The following is a 16,603-nucleotide window of genomic DNA, read 5'->3' as shown; positions in this document are numbered from 1 at the left end:
TAGCTTTTAATTGAAAGGCTTTGTAATTAGTATAGTCTTACCCTGCAGGGTAGAAAGGCTTAGCTAGCCTAGTCGACAGTTTTACAAGGTTCTCGCAGAGGGCTTGCGTAGAGACCCTAGGCAGTTTTGAGTTAAAGACTGCGATAGACTTGCCTAAAGGGTTACAAAGGCAGGCTTTAATATATGTTCTAGCCAAAAAGCTACTTAAGACAGTTTCCTACTTGATTTACTAGCAATACTGTCGCAACTGCCTTCTCTCTCAAAACCTATGCCAATTAGCTACCTTGTATAAGTTAGTCAGACTAATCACCCCTATGCCTCTATCCTGCTGCCAACCCAAGTCTTGCAACCTGTTATATGTTGCGTATTTTGCATACCTAGGTTTTTTTTATGTTTTACTAAAATGTCTGCTAATGCATAAGCAGTAGCTTTTAAACAAAAAAGGCAAGTGAGAGTGTAATGTAATAAGCTAAGGCTTGCAAGTCTAATCTAGCAGCTAGCGACTTTTTAGCAGCTGCTAAATATCTCAAATATATGCACTTGCAAAGCTAATGCCTTTGATAGTAGCGTAGTGCATGCACCTACGCGCGCACTTTTTCTTCCCTTTGTTTGGCAGAGTTTTCCTCCTCCCTTTTCTCTTCTTTCTCCCTTAGTCAAAGTAGACAATAGTCTAAGCCACAATTCGATTTACCTTGCGACTTGTCAAGCCTTTTGCAAGTAGCAGTAGTAAATGTCAAAATCTAGTAGCTTAATCTACTTCCTAGCCTAGGTTAAATCTATTGACTTTTGTCTACACAGTACAAAGAGCTCTAAGATTGTAGTGTGCTTCTCTCTCTAGCGATTACGGTAGCTTCTTATCTAAACTCGTCTTAGATAAGTGCTCAAAGGCTCCACTAGCAATCCTCCTCCAGACATTCTCCGCAGACCAAGTTGACCCGTCAAGACTATACCCAAGATTAAGGAGATAGTATGCAGAGATAACAAAGATAATCAAAGGAACAGAAATGGCAAAGTACACCCAAAACCCCTCCTTCCCTGGCGCGTAGGGATCTGCCATACTGAACAGCGACGCAGTGTACGCTAGGGGGATGAAAACCAGCCCAACAAACGTTAGAGCCCTCGCGCTCCGCGCCTCACGGATTGACCTCTCCGCCGCTTGCAGTGCAAGTTGCTGCTCCCGAAAGCCCTGGCGGTTACCCGCGATGCTTGCAAGGCCGGCGCGAGAGTGGCTGATCATTTCGGCGCGGAGGCGCAGGTCCCGGAAGCGCAGGGCCAAGTACTGGAAATCGGCAGACACATCGTCCCAGCCCACGACGCGAGAGGTGTCAGGTTCCGCGAAGGGGATGCGCAGCTGCAGCATGTTTGCCTCGAGGTAGCCAATGTACTCGTGCATGCGCCGGCACAGCGTCTGCGCGTCGCTCCACTGCGCCTCAGCTTCGGCGATGTGGAAGCCCGCGAGATGTGCCAAGTTGGAGGCCTTGGACTCAACGGCGGACATGATCTCGCGCAGGTACCCCGCGTGCATTAGGAAGTGGCTGGCCGCAATCTTGGCGGCTAGCATTGTCACGCAGGCCGGGTTTCTCAAGTCAAGAAGCGGCGCCACGCTGCGCAGATAGAAGGTGAGATCGGCGGCCATGGATGTGCGTGGCGGGCCCGACTTGCGTTCCATCTGGTGTTCAAGGGGCGTGAAGTCGAGATAGCCACATGGGAATGACGGCTGTGGCATACTCACTTGCTCTTGAATGCCGCCATCGAAGATGCGAATGCTCTCGATAGGGGGGTCGCATAGGATTAAGCCTGGAAGGCCAAAGTTAGTTGGAGCACATGGGCAATTCGGATTACGATGTGATGGCTCACAGTCCCATGAATCAACCTCGGCATGTTGCCGATGCCACACAGTACACTTCCGCCTAGCCATGCCGACATCGTGAAACTCCCCGTATGTCCTTGTCACGCCAACATGTCGGTATGTTGCAGTGCAGTGTACGTTGAACTGTCCTTCACCAAGCTGGGGCAGCCTGACTAATTCCACGTAGTTGAGCCCAACATAGTCTCTGGTGCAACCACTAGCTGGTAGAGCTAGAAGGCTGGTTGGTTCAAGTCGAGGAAGGACCTTGGAATGGTGGCTCCGTTCATGTTCAACAAACATGGTCGGGTGGATGTTGTAGTATACGCCTAGAACCTCGATAAAGTCTGGGCTTAGGCCTTCTAGGATGACAACTGTTCGGCACCTAGGGGTAGGTGTCTGACGATTCTGCAAGATCTGGCGTAGTGCCTCGGCGTCGGTATATGTAGATGGCTCCGTGAATCCACCATCGTTTTGTTGGTGGAGGATAAGAGCCCTAGGTTTCCCGCTAGGCCACACGATCTCACGCTTCTCGCTCTCAAAGTCGCGGTGCTGCAGCCGTGGGTCTGCGGCACTGAGGGAACGAGCTAGTTCTCTGTATGGTCCTTCTGGGGCCAACCATTCGCAATAGGACGTCTTGAGTGATGGGGACCCCATACCCGGCGGGTAGAAAGAGACGCCCGCCATACTCGCCATACTGCGAGCCGTGCTGTGATGTGATGGAGCCGTGCTGTGATGGATTGAGAAATGGAGCCACAGGTCCAAGGAGTTTTCATAGGTAGGTACCGTGTACCCTAGTGTCTGCTCAACTCTTGGAGGTCTAACAGCAGTACTCTAGTCGTGGAATCGGTTGCCTAGCCTAAAGCCTCTCAGCTGGAAGTAGGCGTGAGGCTGAGGCGCTTAATATATTGCTTACTTATCTCGACGCTACAGCGGCGCAAGGCAGACCTCGAGGCGTTTTTTTGCGCTTAAAATCTTCCCAATCAGGCCGCACCAATCAAGCTGCAGGTAGCCTTACTTTGGACAGAGAAGCACTCGAGCTGAGAACACACGGGATGGGTAGCGGCTTGGCGACAAGAGTCTCTCGAGCAACAGATCCAACGAAATAACCGGGATCGCGACCCCAGCACTTCTGGAGAGGGACCTTTCTCAATTCGACATCGATGAGCGGTTCAAGTGGGCGGAGACACGGCGGACCACCCAGGAGGAAGACTGGGCGTATTGTCTCCTAGGGATTTTCGGTATATTCATGCCACTTATATATGGCGAGGGGAGGGAACACGCAGTTCGTCGGCTCAGAAAAGAGATTGCTGATGCTACGAGCCGCGACGATGCTAATCATCAAGGGGGGTATGTTACCTACACCCTTTTCTTTTAAATCTACTTTAACTAAGGACCGTACTTGGACGCTAACGAGTTGACCCTAAGGCCATGAAAGCAAAGACGACCGCTGCCTCGCCGACCTGCGTCTTACTGATCCTCGCCACGACAAGACACGCATTGAGCGGATCAAAGGCGGCCTCTTGCAGGACTTGTATCACGGGATCCTCGACAACCCCAACTTTCAGCAATGGCGCGATCGCCCAGAGAGCGGGCTGCTCTGGATCAAGGGCGACCCCGGCAAGGGAAAGACCATGCTGCTCTGCAGTATTATCAACGAGCTGAAAAAATCCACCCAGCCTGTATTTTTGTCCTTCTTTATCTGCCAAGGCACCGACTCCCATATCAACAGTGCAACCGCCGTACTGCGCGGCCTCCTCTACCTGCTCATTGACCAGCAGCGGTCCCTCCTCTCCCACGTGCAGAGTGAGTACGACCGTGCAGGCGAAACCCTCTTCAAAGATGCAAATACCTGGGACGCCTTGTTGTAAATCTTCACCAGAATCCTGCGAGAACCAAGCCTGAAGGCGACTTACATAGTCGTCGACGCACTTGACGAATTCGTGTCAGACCTGCCACAGCTTCTCGAGCTGATCGCCGAGAAATCATCTGTATCGTCAAGTGGATTGTATCTAGTCGCAATTGGCCGCAAATTGAGGAATGGTTGGAAACGGTCGCGCAGAAAGCCAGGCTGAGCCTTGAGCTAAACGCCGAGTTAGTCGCCACTGCTGTCAACGCATATATCTGACACAAAGTAGACAGACTGCAGTGGCTAAAGAATTACGATGCCAGTACAAAAGATACCGTTTAAGTCTACTTGATCTCCCATGCGGAATGACATGTTCCTCTGGGCAGCGTTGGTCTGCCAAGCGCTTGCGGACCCCAAGGTTTGGAAATGGCACACTCTAGCGAAGTTACGCACGTTTCCAGCTGGGTTGATTCTTATATGCGCGAATGATGGAGCATATTGGTCATTCCGAAGATGCAGACCTTTGCAGGCATATTCTTGCCGTCGCCACGATCATTTGCTGGCCTATCAGCCTTCAGGACTAATCTCTCTTGTCCAAATGCGGGATGACATTTCCGACGATCCGGCGGCCTTGAAAGAGATTATTGGGTTCTGCGGCTCATTTCTGATCCTTCGACAGCAAACCGTCTATTTTGTTCATCAATCAGCCAAAGAATTTCTACTCGGCGAGGCTTCCGACAAGGCTTCCGACAAGACTTCCGACAAGGCCTCCAACATAGCTTCTCAAGAGGCTCTCAACTGGGTCTTCCATTCTGGGATAGAAGATGTGAACTTTATCATCTTCTCGAGGTCACTCAATGCGATGTCCACAACACTGCGACGCGACATGTAAGTCATCTGCCACCGCCGTCTGCAACCATATGCTAAGAGAAGTCATCTATCTAGACTGTCAACGGCGCCGAAGCGTCGGAATTTCTTCACGATGCAAAACGTTTTGCCCTCTACTCCCGTTTAGTAATTGACATGGCACCGCTCCAGGTATACTCTTCCGCGCTCGTGTTTGCGGCAGAGAGGAGCGTTATTCGGCGGACATTCGAAGGAGACATGCCCAGGTGGATAACAAACATACCAATCGCGGAATTGGACTGGAGTCTCTGCCTCCAGACGCTTACCGGCCACGATGGTTCTGTCCATTCGGTCGCCTTCTCGACAGACGGCAGTCGGCTAGCGTCGGGCTCGAACGATGCAACCGTCAAGATCTAGGATGCCGCGACAGGCGACTGCGTGCGCATGCTTAACATCGGCACTATATTGACTCGCCTCTCCTTTGACTCGACCGGTTCCTACCTATTTACTGACGTTGGTAACATCGCGGTAAACCCATTGCTTCTCTCGCTGCTGCAACTGCTCTTGCTGCTACGACTACGGCTAAATTTCCGGCTATCGAAAATCACGCGGCGGTCCATCACAGCACGTTCTTGTTGGCCCGCTGCTATGCGCCAGCTGCCCATCCAACGCGATGTCCATGTCGATGTGCGCCGTCCGCCTGTCTGGCCCAATGTAGATGTTGGCTAACTCGACGACATCGTGGTTCGGGTCGTCAGCATCGTAGAAGCGCAGCTGCCGTGCGCCCAGCTGGTTATTGTCGACGCGCCATGATTGCCGTGTCGGGGGTTAGGCTCGGAAGGACTCCGTGAGGGCGTCGATTATGACCGAAGGTTCACTATTTCCATCACCATCGTTGGGGTTAGCGAGGGCCTGTCGAATTGTCAGGTTGAGTCGAGTGATGTCGCTACCTACTTACAAAGGACGGCACGAGACTAGGCACGGTAACAGAAGAAAAAGCACAAGACAAACAAGAACGGGAGCTTCCAGTGCCTAACGCCAGGGCGGCGGGGAGGAAGACAAAGACATACTTTTAAAACCAAGGTCTCCGACGGCAGAATCGGACTAAAGTGCATTTGAAGCTGTTGGCAGAAATGTTACGTGGCTGATTTGGGCTTAGCACAAGAATCGGATAAAATAGCAGTGCACGAGAAAGGGTCTTTAGGCTTGGCGCCTTCCATTAAATCCGTCCAAACGTAGTGCGGGTACCTGGTGAGGCTATACTGCCACAACCTTCCAAAATTGTATATCACCCCTGCCACACTAACGTTGGACAAAAGTACGCCGCCCGCGGCTACACCGCCTTTGATCTCCAATGTTTCCTGCAGCATCACTAACCTCTTAATTGGCCTTTTCCACCGGCGCCGACGCCCATGCAGGCACTGCGTGGCCATGAATTATTTGCACCATGGCTCAGCAGAAACCGTTAGAAGAGTTCATTGAAGAGCTCTCCCGGCCTCTTGCAAACAGCGCATCGAAGCTGCGCGACCGATGTAGTACAGCTTGCCCCTACCCCCACGCGCGACCCACTTCTCAATGTAACCCTACTTTATGTTGCCCCTCATGTCCCAAAAATTTGCCTGTCACACCGTTTTCAACTGGTTGAATTTTGCACTAGTGGTCACAGAATCCCCTCGCCTAGCCAATTGCGGCCCGTTCCGCTGTACCTAGCACGGTTTGGCGAGTCCTCCCCCTCTCTGTGGGATCATAACTCGATATTTAAGCCCGCTTCTAAGTCCTCAATCAAAACATCATCTGCGCCATCGTTTAGCCATCCATCTCTCAAGAGTAACTTTGCACACCCTCCATCATGTCTGGGGCTGGCGCAACATCATCGAAGCTGGCGGAGGAGAAGCGCCTTGCTGAAGCGGCCGACACCGAAGCAGCCGGCGAACAGTTGCCTAGTAAAGCAGCTGAGGAGCCCGCGGCTAAAGCGGCCGAGGAGAAGCTGTTAGTTGTGGATAGCCTGGAATCTCCGACAGCGCCTCCCGCTGCAATTCCTTCGACTGCGACTCTGACAGCCGGGACGCCTCCCGCTGCTACGACAACTGTGCCTGTTCTGCCAGCCCACCACTGGACTGAAGCCCCTGATGTTGGCCTTCCCTCCGCTCCCCCCAAAAATTCCTTAGTTGGCAGAGCATTCTCTCTAATGAGACGTATGTTGCAGGATGGTTTAGACGATAATGACTCGGCGCTTGGCGACGGAGCAGATTCGACAGCATCCCTTTCGTCCAGCATCCTCAGCTATCGGACCATCCAGGGCCGGACGTATCACAGCGAAATGGGCAATGCGCAGTATTGGTATGTTTCTCTCAAGAGCATCCACCTCTTAAGCAAGCCGACGACTAATTTGGGCGACTGACGAAATTAGGGGCTCGAACGATGAGGGCCACAACGAGTCCCTCGACATCTTGTAAGCTAAGCTCCGAAAGCCAAACTTGAACGACCATTCCTAACGCTTATATGTCTAGGCATCATGTATTCACTCTAGCCCTGGAAGGCAAACTCTACTTGGCACCAATCAAAGAACCGAAGGTCCACAGTTAGCCCTACATTTCTCCCATGTTCTTTGACCAAACTAATTCGCCCCATAGAAAGTACTCGACGTTGGAACCGGCACAGGTAAGTACATGCTCTGCATATCTGTTTCCACTTCTCCACTAATTAAGCTTCATTTAGGAATCTGGGCTATGTAGGCAAGCGACTTCATTCTTTACCTGCCCTTATGCTTACGTCTTGCTAGCGATTTCGCCGACGCATTTCCAGGTAGCGACGTGATTGGCACGGATGTTTCCCCCATCCAGCCTACCTGGGTTCCACCAAATCTCAGATTGTGAGTTTTTGCTCCCCCGCCCAAGTCTACGCACAAGAAACTCTGGCTCACATGCAGCGGTAGCGAGATAGAAGACTGCACGCAAGAGTGGACTTTCCACGAAAATGAATTTGACTACATTCACATTCGGTACATGGTTGGGAGTCTTACAAATTGGCACGCTCTCTTCAAAGAGGCATACAGATGCCTTAAGCCCGGTGGCTGGTTCGAAAGTTACGAAGGCTCTCCAAGCCTACATTGCGACAATGATACCATCCCTCCAACCAGCGCACTGGGCCAGTGGGGCCCACTGTTCATCAATGGCGGCCGCCAAATCGGTCGAAGTTTCACGGTGGTTGAAGAGGAGATACAAAGGAAGGCCATGGAGGAGGCTGGTTTTGTTGACATCCAGGAAAAGTCAATCAAGGTATGTATTGTCAGCTCCCATCTGCACAGAAGCTAATGTCAAATTTCTTTAGGTTCCTAGCGGTAGCTGGCCGGAGGATCCGCGTCTGAAGGACATGGGGTCATTCTCCAAACTAGCCGTCATGCAAGATGCTGAAGGCTTCATCTTGTTCATGACCAACGTTCTAGGTTGGCCTAGACAACAGGTTGATGTGTTTATTGCACATCTGCGAAAGGAGCTCCGAGTTTGCAAGTATAACTACTACTACAACCAGAGGGTTGTGTGGGGCCGGAAGCCCGAACTTTAGTTGTCAGAGCAGCACCAGCGTTTGCAAAGTCATTCTTCTTCCCCAGATTCAACTTTGCCATACCCAATCTCCTTCTACGTCTCTTTGCTACCATGCTGCTTCCTTTAAGCTTGCAATAACGGTTCGAAGTAGGGTGCCTTGCCAGTGCCCAACGAGGCAATCCGCGTCCCAACCGCGTCCAGGCTGCCAGGCCGAAGCGGCAAAAATATATAAAGGGCGGTTCTGGAACAGGTTCGGCCACCTTGCGTATTTTAAATATGGTGTTGTATCGTTGTCTTCGGCCTCCTCCTGTGCGAGTAGGGCATATTTCGTATCAGAGGTGGTTCACGAGAGCCTTGGGCATGAGGGTAGCGTAGGATATGGGGAAGAATGTGAGATGAGATAGACAAGCGTAGCAGAAGCTCTACAATGATTTCGGAAATCCCGAATGGACAAAATCCCGAATGGACAAAATCCCGAATGGACAGAAGAAAGATTATAATGGAAGAGATAGAATGGAGCCGGTGATATAGGGGACAAGGCGTACACAAGCAGGTTGCGTCACCCAGCGCAGGGCTCAGGCGTCGGAGCCGCAAAGAGGACAAGGCCCTCTGGCCAAGCAATAACAGCCCTCGATGTCAGAGGAGGTTGCTAGGAAGACAGGCGGGCCAGTGATGCTGAGGAGGTGGTCTGGGATGGTTAGTTTAATAGCTGTAGGGTTAAAGAACAAGTATTTGCAGTGCGAGCCCATGACTGGGTATTTGCAAAGTTCAGAGACTCTGGTAGCCACAACATCGGTGAACCCAATTTCGGAATACGCGGCTAACAGCTGCGCCGATCGGCGTTTGCCGAGACACCGAATTCTCGGCTTGCGCCTCCGGTTCGGCGTGATTCGGTTGAACCCGCAGAAACAGCAAATTCCCAAGCCACGAAATAACCGCGGCTAAATTCTTACACCACAAATCTATCAGGGTTCAAGTAAACCTATGCCTTCCCCAGTCTGCTGCTCTCGATGAACCTCCGTCAATGCAGCACCTCGTGACTATTCAACATCCCTAAATCATGAGCAACACTCTCAGGCACCCTGTCTGGGTCCCCCACGACGCTCCGTCCACCAACGTCGCCAAGTTCATCGACCATGTCAACAAGCGGCACGGCCTCCAGCTCCAGACATACGCGCAGTTGCAGGCCTGGTCCATCGGCGCCACGACATTCCAGGATTTTTGGCAGGAGGCATATTCATGGCTGCAGCTTTCGCCGCCCGGAACGAAAGGGCCGGGGGTGATGCTTAACGTCCAAGTGACACGCCACTTTCTCTTCCCCTGCTCCCCCTTGCCTGTCATTTTGCCGTTGCAGGGAACTGACTTCCCTCCGGGGGGGAAATAGGACCCGACCACCACACCACTCTTCCCACCCCCAACCTTTTTCCCCGCTGCCAAGCTCAACCTTGCCGAGATCCTCCTCCGCAACGGGAAGGACACCGACGTGGCGATCCACTTTGCGCGGGAGGGTCAAACGGATGTCGAGCGCGTGACCTGGGGGATGCTCCGGGCGCGGACGCGGGCGGCGCGCGACGCTTTACTAAGTTCGGGTGTCGGGGCTGGAGACGTGGTCGCCGCCGTGATGGGCAATTCCGTTGACGCGATTGTCTTGTGTCTGGCGACGCTGTCTGTAGGCGCCGTGTGGTCTTCGTCCTCCTGCGACCTGGGCGTCGAGGGGATTGTCGATCGGTACGGGCAAGCTGGGCCGAAGGTCATCTTTGCGGACGACGGTTATGTCTATGCGGGAAAGATGGTGAGCTTGGGATCCAGGATTGCGGAGTGGGCGAGGAGGGTTGGCGGAAAGGTTAAGGGGCTTGACCATGTGGTGGTGCTCCCGTATTGTGGGGTGGAGGTGGATGTGGCAAGAGTGTACGGCGGATGCACTTTTGAGGAGTTCCTTTCCCGGGGCGTGGGGCGGAAGATGGAGTTTGCGATGTTGCCGTTCTCGCATCCTGGGTTCATATTGTATTCCTCTGGGACGGTAAGTTGGCCAGCCTGTGGCTGCACTTGGCTAACATTTCTTGGCTGATGATGGGGAACAGACTGGAACACCCAAGTGCATCGTCCATTCCGCTGGCGTAAGTCCCCCCCCCCTTCCCCCCCTTCCCCCCCTTCCCCTCCCCCCCAAATCTTACTACGATGGAAGCAAACATGGCTGACGTCTCCGTACGCAGGGTGTGGCTCTGAAGGTGAAGACGGACATGATATTACAACACGACGTGCGCCCCGATGATATTGTCTTCCAGTACACAACCGTCCGTATCAGTTCCCGCCAGCCCGTTCTGTCTTCAGGAGAGCTAACAACATGTAGACATCCTGGGTGATGTGGGTTCTTAACTTTGTCAATCTCTCCTCTGGAGCATCCATGCTCCTCTACGACGGGTCTCCCTTCTATCCCACTCCCACAGTCTTGCTCCAACTCGCACAAGAAACAGGGTTAGCTATCCCCGGATTATTCACGTCTGTCCCGTCTTTGCCGTCCTCGCTGACCTTCTTCTCAGGGTGAGCATTTTCGGTACATCCCCCCGCTACCTCGAAGAACTTCGCAGCCGAAACATCGTCCCACGTAAGATGCACCGCCTATCCTGTCCTGTAATGTGTGACGAAATTACTGAAAAGGGAACAAAGGAAAACAATTCGACCTCGGCAGACTCCGCGTCGTCACGTCCACCGGCTCTACCCTCTCCGCAGACCTGTACACCTGGTTCTACAACAATGCCTTCCCGCCACGTGCTCAACTCGTATCCATGAGTGGCGGAACAGATATTGCCGGCTGCTGTTCGTTATCTCATTTTCCTTTCCCTTGTCACCCGACCACCTCCTTCCCAGCCAACCCCACACCTAAATACAATCATCCCGAAGTCAGGGCTAATCATGCTTCCCCCTCGATCCCCAAACAGTCGTAGGCGGAACACCCATCCTTCCCGTCTTCTCTGGCGAGATCCAAGCCGCGGCCTTGGGAATGGCAGTCGAGATCTTCTCAGCAGCGGAAACGGAACCGGTATCTGTCGAGGGGTTGGGCGAGCCTGGCGAGCTGGTCTGCGTACGGCCGTTTCCCTCCCAGCCACTTCAGTTCCTCGGCGCGATGGGGAAGGAGAAATATCACTCATCGTACTTTGAGCGGTTTGGCACAAGGGTATGGTGCCAGGGGGACTTTGTACAGAGGGTTAGAGGCACTGGTGGGTTTGTGATGCTGGGCCGATCGTGAGTTTTTCCTCTTACTTTTTGATCTGTGACGGAAGCACCATGCTCACTTTAATGGGGAAAGGGACGGCGTTCTGAACCCCTCGGGGGTGCGCTTTGGCTCGGCAGAGATCTACAGTGTGACAGAAAGGATCTCTGAAATTGCAGATAGCATCTGCGTGGGGCAGAGAAGGGATGTGGATTCCGATGAACAGGTGCTTTTGTTCATCAAGATGCGGCCCGGGAAGAAGTTTACAGCCGAGCTTGAAGGGCGGGTCCGGAAGGCGATCAAGGAGAGGTACACCCCACGCCATGTGCCGAGGTATATCTTCGAGGTTGCGGATATCCCCTACACAGTCAACGGGAAGAAGTGCGAAATCAATGTCAAACATGTGGTCAGTGGCCGGAGGGCCGTGGTTAGCGGGACAGTGGCGAATCCCGAGGCACTGAAGCTGTATGAGCGGTTTCGAAATCTGCCAGTGGAGGGCGCGGCGGCTGTTGCAAGGGAAAAGAAACTTTAATAGGCTAGGTGTAGGAAGGAAGAAGCGGAAACAAGTGTATAGAAAAAAGATGAGCTGGCGGGTAAGGTAGGGCAGGTAGGCGATTTATCTATAAAGAGGGCTTATCGTATATCGCGAGATAGACCGATTAGCTGCTTTGCAGGAATAGCTGCGTAGAGAGATCTAACAAAGCACATTGAAATGTCATTTCCCTTCTCCCCCCCCACCCCCAAACTCTTCTCAAATCTGGAACTCCCCCTGCTTCCACGTGGAGCCCATATCCTGCATCGACGCATCAAACTCACCCTCTGCCCCAAATGGGAAATCGAAGGGCCAGTCCTGTGAGAACCCGGACACTAACTCACTCGGGAACGATCCTTCTCTCTGGCGGGCGATGTCGAAAAACTGGCGAAACTCGTCCATGACCAGGGTATCATCCAGGTGCGGCACGTCGCCTAGTAAGCCCTCCTCTAGCGACGAGGGCGCATACGGCGGCGGCTCCACGTTCGGCTGCTGCACACCACCATCCGCCATCGAACCACCCCCCAGGCCTAGAGGCGCGGAACTCCCTTGCATCTGCGTCTGCATCTGCGCTCCGGTAGTTGCCGTCTGCTTGGTCGCAGCGTTAAGCGCGTCCTTGATGACGGCATTGCTAAGCTTGTTAAAGAGCTCGCACGACCGTCTCGAGACGTTCCACCTCTCGGAGATGGCGAACAGCACGTTGGAGCAGGCGCGCGTGACTTCGATGATGCTCAGGAAATCGGGAACCATGTCCTGGTGCAGTGGATCCCGCAGCGCCCGCCCCACACTGTAGATGTACGCCAGGCCCGCGATGAAGACACCGTGCAGCGTGATCCACGAGTAGTTGAGCCGCCGCTTGCGGTGCAGCTCGCTGTACGAGGAGATGGATGCCTTGGCCGCCTTGAGAAGCTTCATCAGATCCGGTTCGCCGTCGTCGTGGGGTCCAGCCACCATGGTTGGGTGGGGCATGTAGGGACTCGGCCTGTAAAGGAGGAGGATGGCGTTGTTGAAGACGGCGTTGTACCACTCTGGCGTCAGGAAGCTGGACGTGTAGACTTTCTGGGAGGAGGAGGAGGAGGAGGAGGAGGAAGAGGAAGAGGAAGACGCTGATAGCCGGAGATGCTTGGTATCCTCGTACCACGCGTGGATGGCGTCGTGGAATTGCCGCCGGATTTGCCGCTTCTTGGCTATAGGCGAGGCGATGCCCTGTCGCGAGTTGTAGAATAGACTCAGGATCTGGCCCGAGATGCGCCGGATGCGGATGACGTGCAGGAAGGGGGAAGTGGAGGAGGGGGAGGAGGACGACGACGACGATGCGATGTCGACGGGGATAGGGCGGTGTGGGGATAGGTCCTCGTCGTCAAGAGGGGACGGAAGCGGGACATCGATCTCCTCGTCGCGGATGCTGACGGGCCGGCCGAGGGTGAAGCTGACGACTCTGAAATAGACCAGCACAAATTAGTAAAAGCAACTTACTGGTGCAGCGGTCTCGGTCGGGTGCCTACCTGTCAAGGTTGTACAAACACCAGAAACACCTTCGCCGCATCTCCTCCTCCAACGAGATAGTGCCGGCGGTCTCGGTAAAGTTCTTCGGCCCGCTGAGCTGCCTGTGCTCGAGGTGCAGCCCCAGCTCGAAACACAGTCGCGCACCGACGCCGATCAGATGCCAATTGCTGGCGCTCGTGTCGCTGAGGCTGCTGAAGATGCCGTGCTGGGAAATAAGCAGGATGGCCCGCAGAACCGACAGGCCGTCCATGCTCATGACGGCCTGGACCTTGCTCTGCGCCATGGCATAGTACGTGCTGGCTCCCGCCGTCGCCGCGCCCTCGAACCGGTTAAAATTGGAGCTGCCGATCGCCAAAACCATGTCGAACACGAAGGCGTCGTACATGTTGTCCTCATAGTACCCCATCTCGCCGTAGATCCGGTCCACGGTCGCCATGAAGCTCGGCCGATGCAGCAGCGGGAAGGTGACGTGGGTGTGCTCGAAGTAGGCGTCGATAAAAGGTGCGGCGACGCCGCGTGACGGGAAGGCGGCGTCGGCTGGCGCGATGTGCACGGGCCGGAAGCTGCGGTCGTCTGAAGGCCCGTGGTCCGTCGACAAGGACATGCCGCTCTGGGCGCTGATGGCCCTGCTGATGATGCTGGCAAGCCCCATCCCGCTGCTCGAGCCCAGATAGCGCGTCTCGCCGGTGGCGATGAGGGAGAGATAGCCTACTTCCAGAGTGAAGACGTCGTCGACCTTGCTGCTCCCGGACATGGATGGCGTGTTTGTGTTTGTTGCTGTTGCATCGGAATGAGCCTGTTGGGAAGGGAGAGACATCTGGGGGCTGCTGGCCGGAGCAGCAACACCTGCAGCACCTGTAAATGGTGGCAGCATGTCCGGCGGCGGGTTAGCCCCTTGAGGGGTCGGCGCAGGGGCTGGGGTGGGCTGGGAATTTCGAGAGTTGTTGAGAAGGCGGCGAAGCCTCCTGTTCTCCTCCTTCAGCTCCTGGGCCATGCTCTCCATGGTGTCGAGGTAACCGCGCGGCAGGTTTCGCTGCCGCAGCTTGTCAGCGTGGAGGCAAGGGGCGCCGGCTTTCTCGCACGCGCCGCACTGGGGGATGCGGCGGTCGCAGCGCGTCTTGCGGGTGTGGCAACGGTCGCAGGCCTGCATTGTCGCCGCCCTTCTGCAGCAATAATTTGGTTCCGGGTATGTGTGACAAGCTCGCAGATTTAGGCATTCGTCATCTAAAGCTCCAAAAAAAAAAGAAAAGGGCGAACGGGCGAACGGGGGAAGAAGGGGGAAGGGGGACGGAATTCCATTGGCGCCCGGGTTGCCGGGATCAAAGTGCGGGGGAAGACTCCACAGCGATAGAAAAAGAGGGGTTTCGGGCTGGGGGGGGTTGAGCCACAAAGCATGTGATCTGGGGTTTGCAGACCAATAGGGGCTGCCACAATTACCACGATCCGCAATAATTATGGTATACATATACATACACCCACTTCAAGCAATCTTGGAATAGCAAAGGCAAGTGTCACTCTTGCTCTAACTACTCCGTATGGTCAGAACAAGCGTTCCCTTAACTATATATTCCAAAATCTCTCCCCTCACGAGATAATTACATCATCGTAACCGACAGACAAGGATACCCCACATGATCGTCCAGTCACACCATGTCCATGCATTAGCTTATCTTTGTATTTATTTCCCCTTCCTCAAGTCAACATCATCAATCAAGGCTTAAAAACCACTTTTCTCGCCTGATACTTCTCGAAGATCTCATACCCGTGGCACGCCTTGTCCAGCGGCATTTCATGCGACACAATTGTTGCCACATGCTTCCTATTCTTATCAAGACACTCCAGCGCCTCGTCAAATAGGGAACTGATCGCTGCTCTCCCAAAGCTAACCCTGTTCCATTGCCCTTACTGTTAGCAACTTTTCCATGCAGAGAACACCCAACGCCATGCCTAGACTTACGTGACATTCTTCTGATACGCCTCATTCGCCGTAAACGGCACCTCCCCATGATGAAAGCCCAGCGACGAAATAACCCCGCACACTCTGACCAGCTCGAACGCCGACCTTAGCGCCGCCTTGTTCCCCACCACCTCGACCACCGCGTCGGCGCCCCTTCCCCCTGTCGCCTCCCTCACAACCTGTACCACATCGTCCCGGCCAAGCTTCAGCGGTATCCCGCCCATGTCACTCGCCTGCTCTAGCCGATCGTCCACCGCGTCCACGGCAAACACGGTCCCGGCCCCTTGGGTCTTGGCTGTCAGCAGAGCGCACAGGCCCACGGGCCCGCAGCCCAGGACCACGAAGACGGCCGAGGCGAGGTCCCGCGTCCCGATGGTGGTCCCCGGGAGCAGAGGCTGGCTGAGGAAGCTGGTCGCCCGCGCGGCGCCGTAGTACCCCGTCGGGAAGATGTCGCACATCATGATCAGCAGCGAGTCGTCTAGTCCGGCGGGCTTGTGGTGCAGCGTGCCGTCGGCAAAGGGGACGCGCACATACTCGGCTTGGCCGCCGTCGAGTTGCTGCGTGCCGAAGGCGAGAGAGTTGGAGCATCGGTTGCCGAGGCCGTGCTGGCAGAACCAGCATGTTTGACTGGGGGCGGGGATGCTGTTAGGGAGGGCTTGGGAAAGGGGGTTGAGGGGGGAAAAGGGAAGGGGGGACTTTACCAGACTGCAGCGAAGACGGAGACGACTTTGTCACCGGGCTTGAAGGTCTTGACTTTGGGACCGACGGATTCGACGATGCCGATGAATTCGTGGCCCTGGGGAAGGGGAGGGTGGTGAGTTGGGTGAGACAGGGGTTTAGTATGGAAGGATAGGATAAGGTGAGAATGATACCATTATATGGCCAGGCTTGGTCTCCTGGTGGCCGCGATACATGTGCAGTTCGCTGCCAGAACGACATGTCAGCCAATTGGACTTGATCCAATTTGGGGCGTGTGAAGCAATAATTACCTGCCGCATAACCCCGCCGTCTCAACTTTGACAATCGCATCCGTCTCATCTTTCAAGACTGGTTTTTGCCGCTCTTCTAGCCTGACGTCACCGGGTCCGTGGAATACTATCGCTTTCATTGCTGTAGATGGGGGTTTGGGTTAGTTCTCTTGGTTGTGGTTGTTTCTACTCGTTGAAAATGAACACCAGGGTTCGCAGAAAAATCATGGGCTTTTTCTCTACAAAATGCATTGACTTTTCTGTGGCAGGGACTCGGAAGTTTCTTTTCCTTTTGTTGGAGACTTCGGTCGTCCGGGCATCGCAGGCCGCTTTCGCTTCGGGT

General features: G+C 54.3%; 7 protein-coding genes across 7 annotated transcripts; 4 read left to right on the top strand and 3 right to left on the bottom strand.

Annotated features, from left to right (window-relative positions):
* Positions 1 to 790: 790 nt before the first annotated feature.
* QBC33DRAFT_494715 (uncharacterized protein) lies at positions 791 to 2,503 on the bottom strand (the record flags this gene model as incomplete). The annotated part of the gene is made up of 2 exons (XM_060425533.1): positions 791 to 1,797; positions 1,858 to 2,503. 2 exons carry the CDS (start codon positions 2,501 to 2,503, stop codon positions 842 to 844), a joined length of 1,602 nt encoding a protein of 533 aa, XP_060282276.1. The 3' UTR covers positions 791 to 841.
* Positions 2,504 to 3,177: 674 nt separating this feature from the next.
* Positions 3,178 to 3,717, top strand: QBC33DRAFT_560494 (uncharacterized protein; the record flags this gene model as incomplete). Its single annotated transcript, XM_060430063.1, has 2 exons — positions 3,178 to 3,196; positions 3,275 to 3,717. The coding sequence occupies 2 exons, from the start codon at positions 3,178 to 3,180 to the stop codon at positions 3,715 to 3,717; spliced, it is 462 nt and encodes a 153-aa protein (XP_060282275.1).
* Positions 3,718 to 4,718: 1,001 nt separating this feature from the next.
* On the top strand, positions 4,719 to 4,958 carry QBC33DRAFT_560493 (uncharacterized protein; the record flags this gene model as incomplete). Its single annotated transcript, XM_060430062.1, has 1 exon — positions 4,719 to 4,958. The coding sequence occupies one exon, from the start codon at positions 4,719 to 4,721 to the stop codon at positions 4,956 to 4,958; it is 240 nt and encodes a 79-aa protein (XP_060282274.1).
* Positions 4,959 to 6,205: 1,247 nt separating this feature from the next.
* On the top strand, positions 6,206 to 8,144 carry QBC33DRAFT_620944 (S-adenosyl-L-methionine-dependent methyltransferase). The gene is made up of 9 exons (XM_060432783.1): positions 6,206 to 6,672; positions 6,748 to 6,881; positions 6,952 to 6,993; positions 7,052 to 7,115; positions 7,175 to 7,202; positions 7,260 to 7,272; positions 7,324 to 7,413; positions 7,477 to 7,819; positions 7,872 to 8,144. Exons 1-9 carry the CDS (start codon positions 6,391 to 6,393, stop codon positions 8,103 to 8,105), a joined length of 1,230 nt encoding a protein of 409 aa, XP_060282273.1. The 5' UTR covers positions 6,206 to 6,390; the 3' UTR covers positions 8,106 to 8,144.
* A 917-nt stretch (positions 8,145 to 9,061) lies between these two features.
* Positions 9,062 to 11,930, top strand: QBC33DRAFT_475006 (acetoacetyl-synthase). Its single transcript, XM_060425239.1, has 9 exons — positions 9,062 to 9,383; positions 9,471 to 10,106; positions 10,168 to 10,203; positions 10,300 to 10,380; positions 10,437 to 10,561; positions 10,627 to 10,691; positions 10,754 to 10,903; positions 11,026 to 11,329; positions 11,394 to 11,930. Exons 1-9 carry the CDS (start codon positions 9,147 to 9,149, stop codon positions 11,827 to 11,829), a joined length of 2,070 nt encoding a protein of 689 aa, XP_060282272.1. The 5' UTR covers positions 9,062 to 9,146; the 3' UTR covers positions 11,830 to 11,930.
* Positions 11,931 to 12,048: 118 nt separating this feature from the next.
* On the bottom strand, positions 12,049 to 14,485 carry QBC33DRAFT_560490 (fungal-specific transcription factor domain-containing protein; the record flags this gene model as incomplete). The annotated part of the gene is made up of 2 exons (XM_060430061.1): positions 12,049 to 13,267; positions 13,335 to 14,485. 2 exons carry the CDS (start codon positions 14,483 to 14,485, stop codon positions 12,049 to 12,051), a joined length of 2,370 nt encoding a protein of 789 aa, XP_060282271.1.
* Positions 14,486 to 14,854: 369 nt separating this feature from the next.
* Positions 14,855 to 16,563, bottom strand: QBC33DRAFT_543236 (GroES-like protein). The gene is made up of 5 exons (XM_060428357.1): positions 16,282 to 16,563; positions 16,165 to 16,216; positions 15,994 to 16,088; positions 15,293 to 15,919; positions 14,855 to 15,223 (listed from the first exon to the last, which is right to left on the bottom strand). The coding sequence occupies exons 1-5, from the start codon at positions 16,398 to 16,400 to the stop codon at positions 15,046 to 15,048; spliced, it is 1,071 nt and encodes a 356-aa protein (XP_060282270.1). The 5' UTR covers positions 16,401 to 16,563; the 3' UTR covers positions 14,855 to 15,045.
* Positions 16,564 to 16,603: the final 40 nt, after the last annotated feature.

The sequence above is a fragment of the Phialemonium atrogriseum genome (assembly GCF_030411735.1).
Source record: "Phialemonium atrogriseum strain 8032-3 unplaced genomic scaffold QBC33scaffold_17, whole genome shotgun sequence".
Taxonomy (NCBI): domain Eukaryota; kingdom Fungi; phylum Ascomycota; class Sordariomycetes; order Cephalothecales; family Cephalothecaceae; genus Phialemonium; species Phialemonium atrogriseum.
This window is presented reverse-complemented; position numbering and strand designations above follow the sequence as displayed.

Coding starts and splice junctions, on each gene's coding strand:
- QBC33DRAFT_620944 (XM_060432783.1), top strand. CDS start 6,391: ATGTCTGGGGCTGGCGCAACATCATCGAAGCTGGCGGAGGAGAAGCGC. Junction 6,673..6,747: donor ACTGGACTGAAGCCCCTGAT/GTTGGCCTTCCC, acceptor CGTATGTTGCAG/GATGGTTTAGACGATAATGA. Junction 7,820..7,871: donor TCCAGGAAAAGTCAATCAAG/GTATGTATTGTC, acceptor AAATTTCTTTAG/GTTCCTAGCGGTAGCTGGCC.
- QBC33DRAFT_475006 (XM_060425239.1), top strand. CDS start 9,147: ATGAGCAACACTCTCAGGCACCCTGTCTGGGTCCCCCACGACGCTCCG. Junction 10,562..10,626: donor CAACTCGCACAAGAAACAGG/GTTAGCTATCCC, acceptor CCTTCTTCTCAG/GGTGAGCATTTTCGGTACAT. Junction 10,904..11,025: donor AACAGATATTGCCGGCTGCT/GTTCGTTATCTC, acceptor ATCCCCAAACAG/TCGTAGGCGGAACACCCATC.
- QBC33DRAFT_543236 (XM_060428357.1), bottom strand. CDS start 16,400: ATGAAAGCGATAGTATTCCACGGACCCGGTGACGTCAGGCTAGAAGAG. Junction 15,920..15,993: donor TCCGTCTTCGCTGCAGTCTG/GTAAAGTCCCCC, acceptor CCCCGCCCCCAG/TCAAACATGCTGGTTCTGCC. Junction 15,224..15,292: donor GCGTATCAGAAGAATGTCAC/GTAAGTCTAGGC, acceptor GCAATGGAACAG/GGTTAGCTTTGGGAGAGCAG.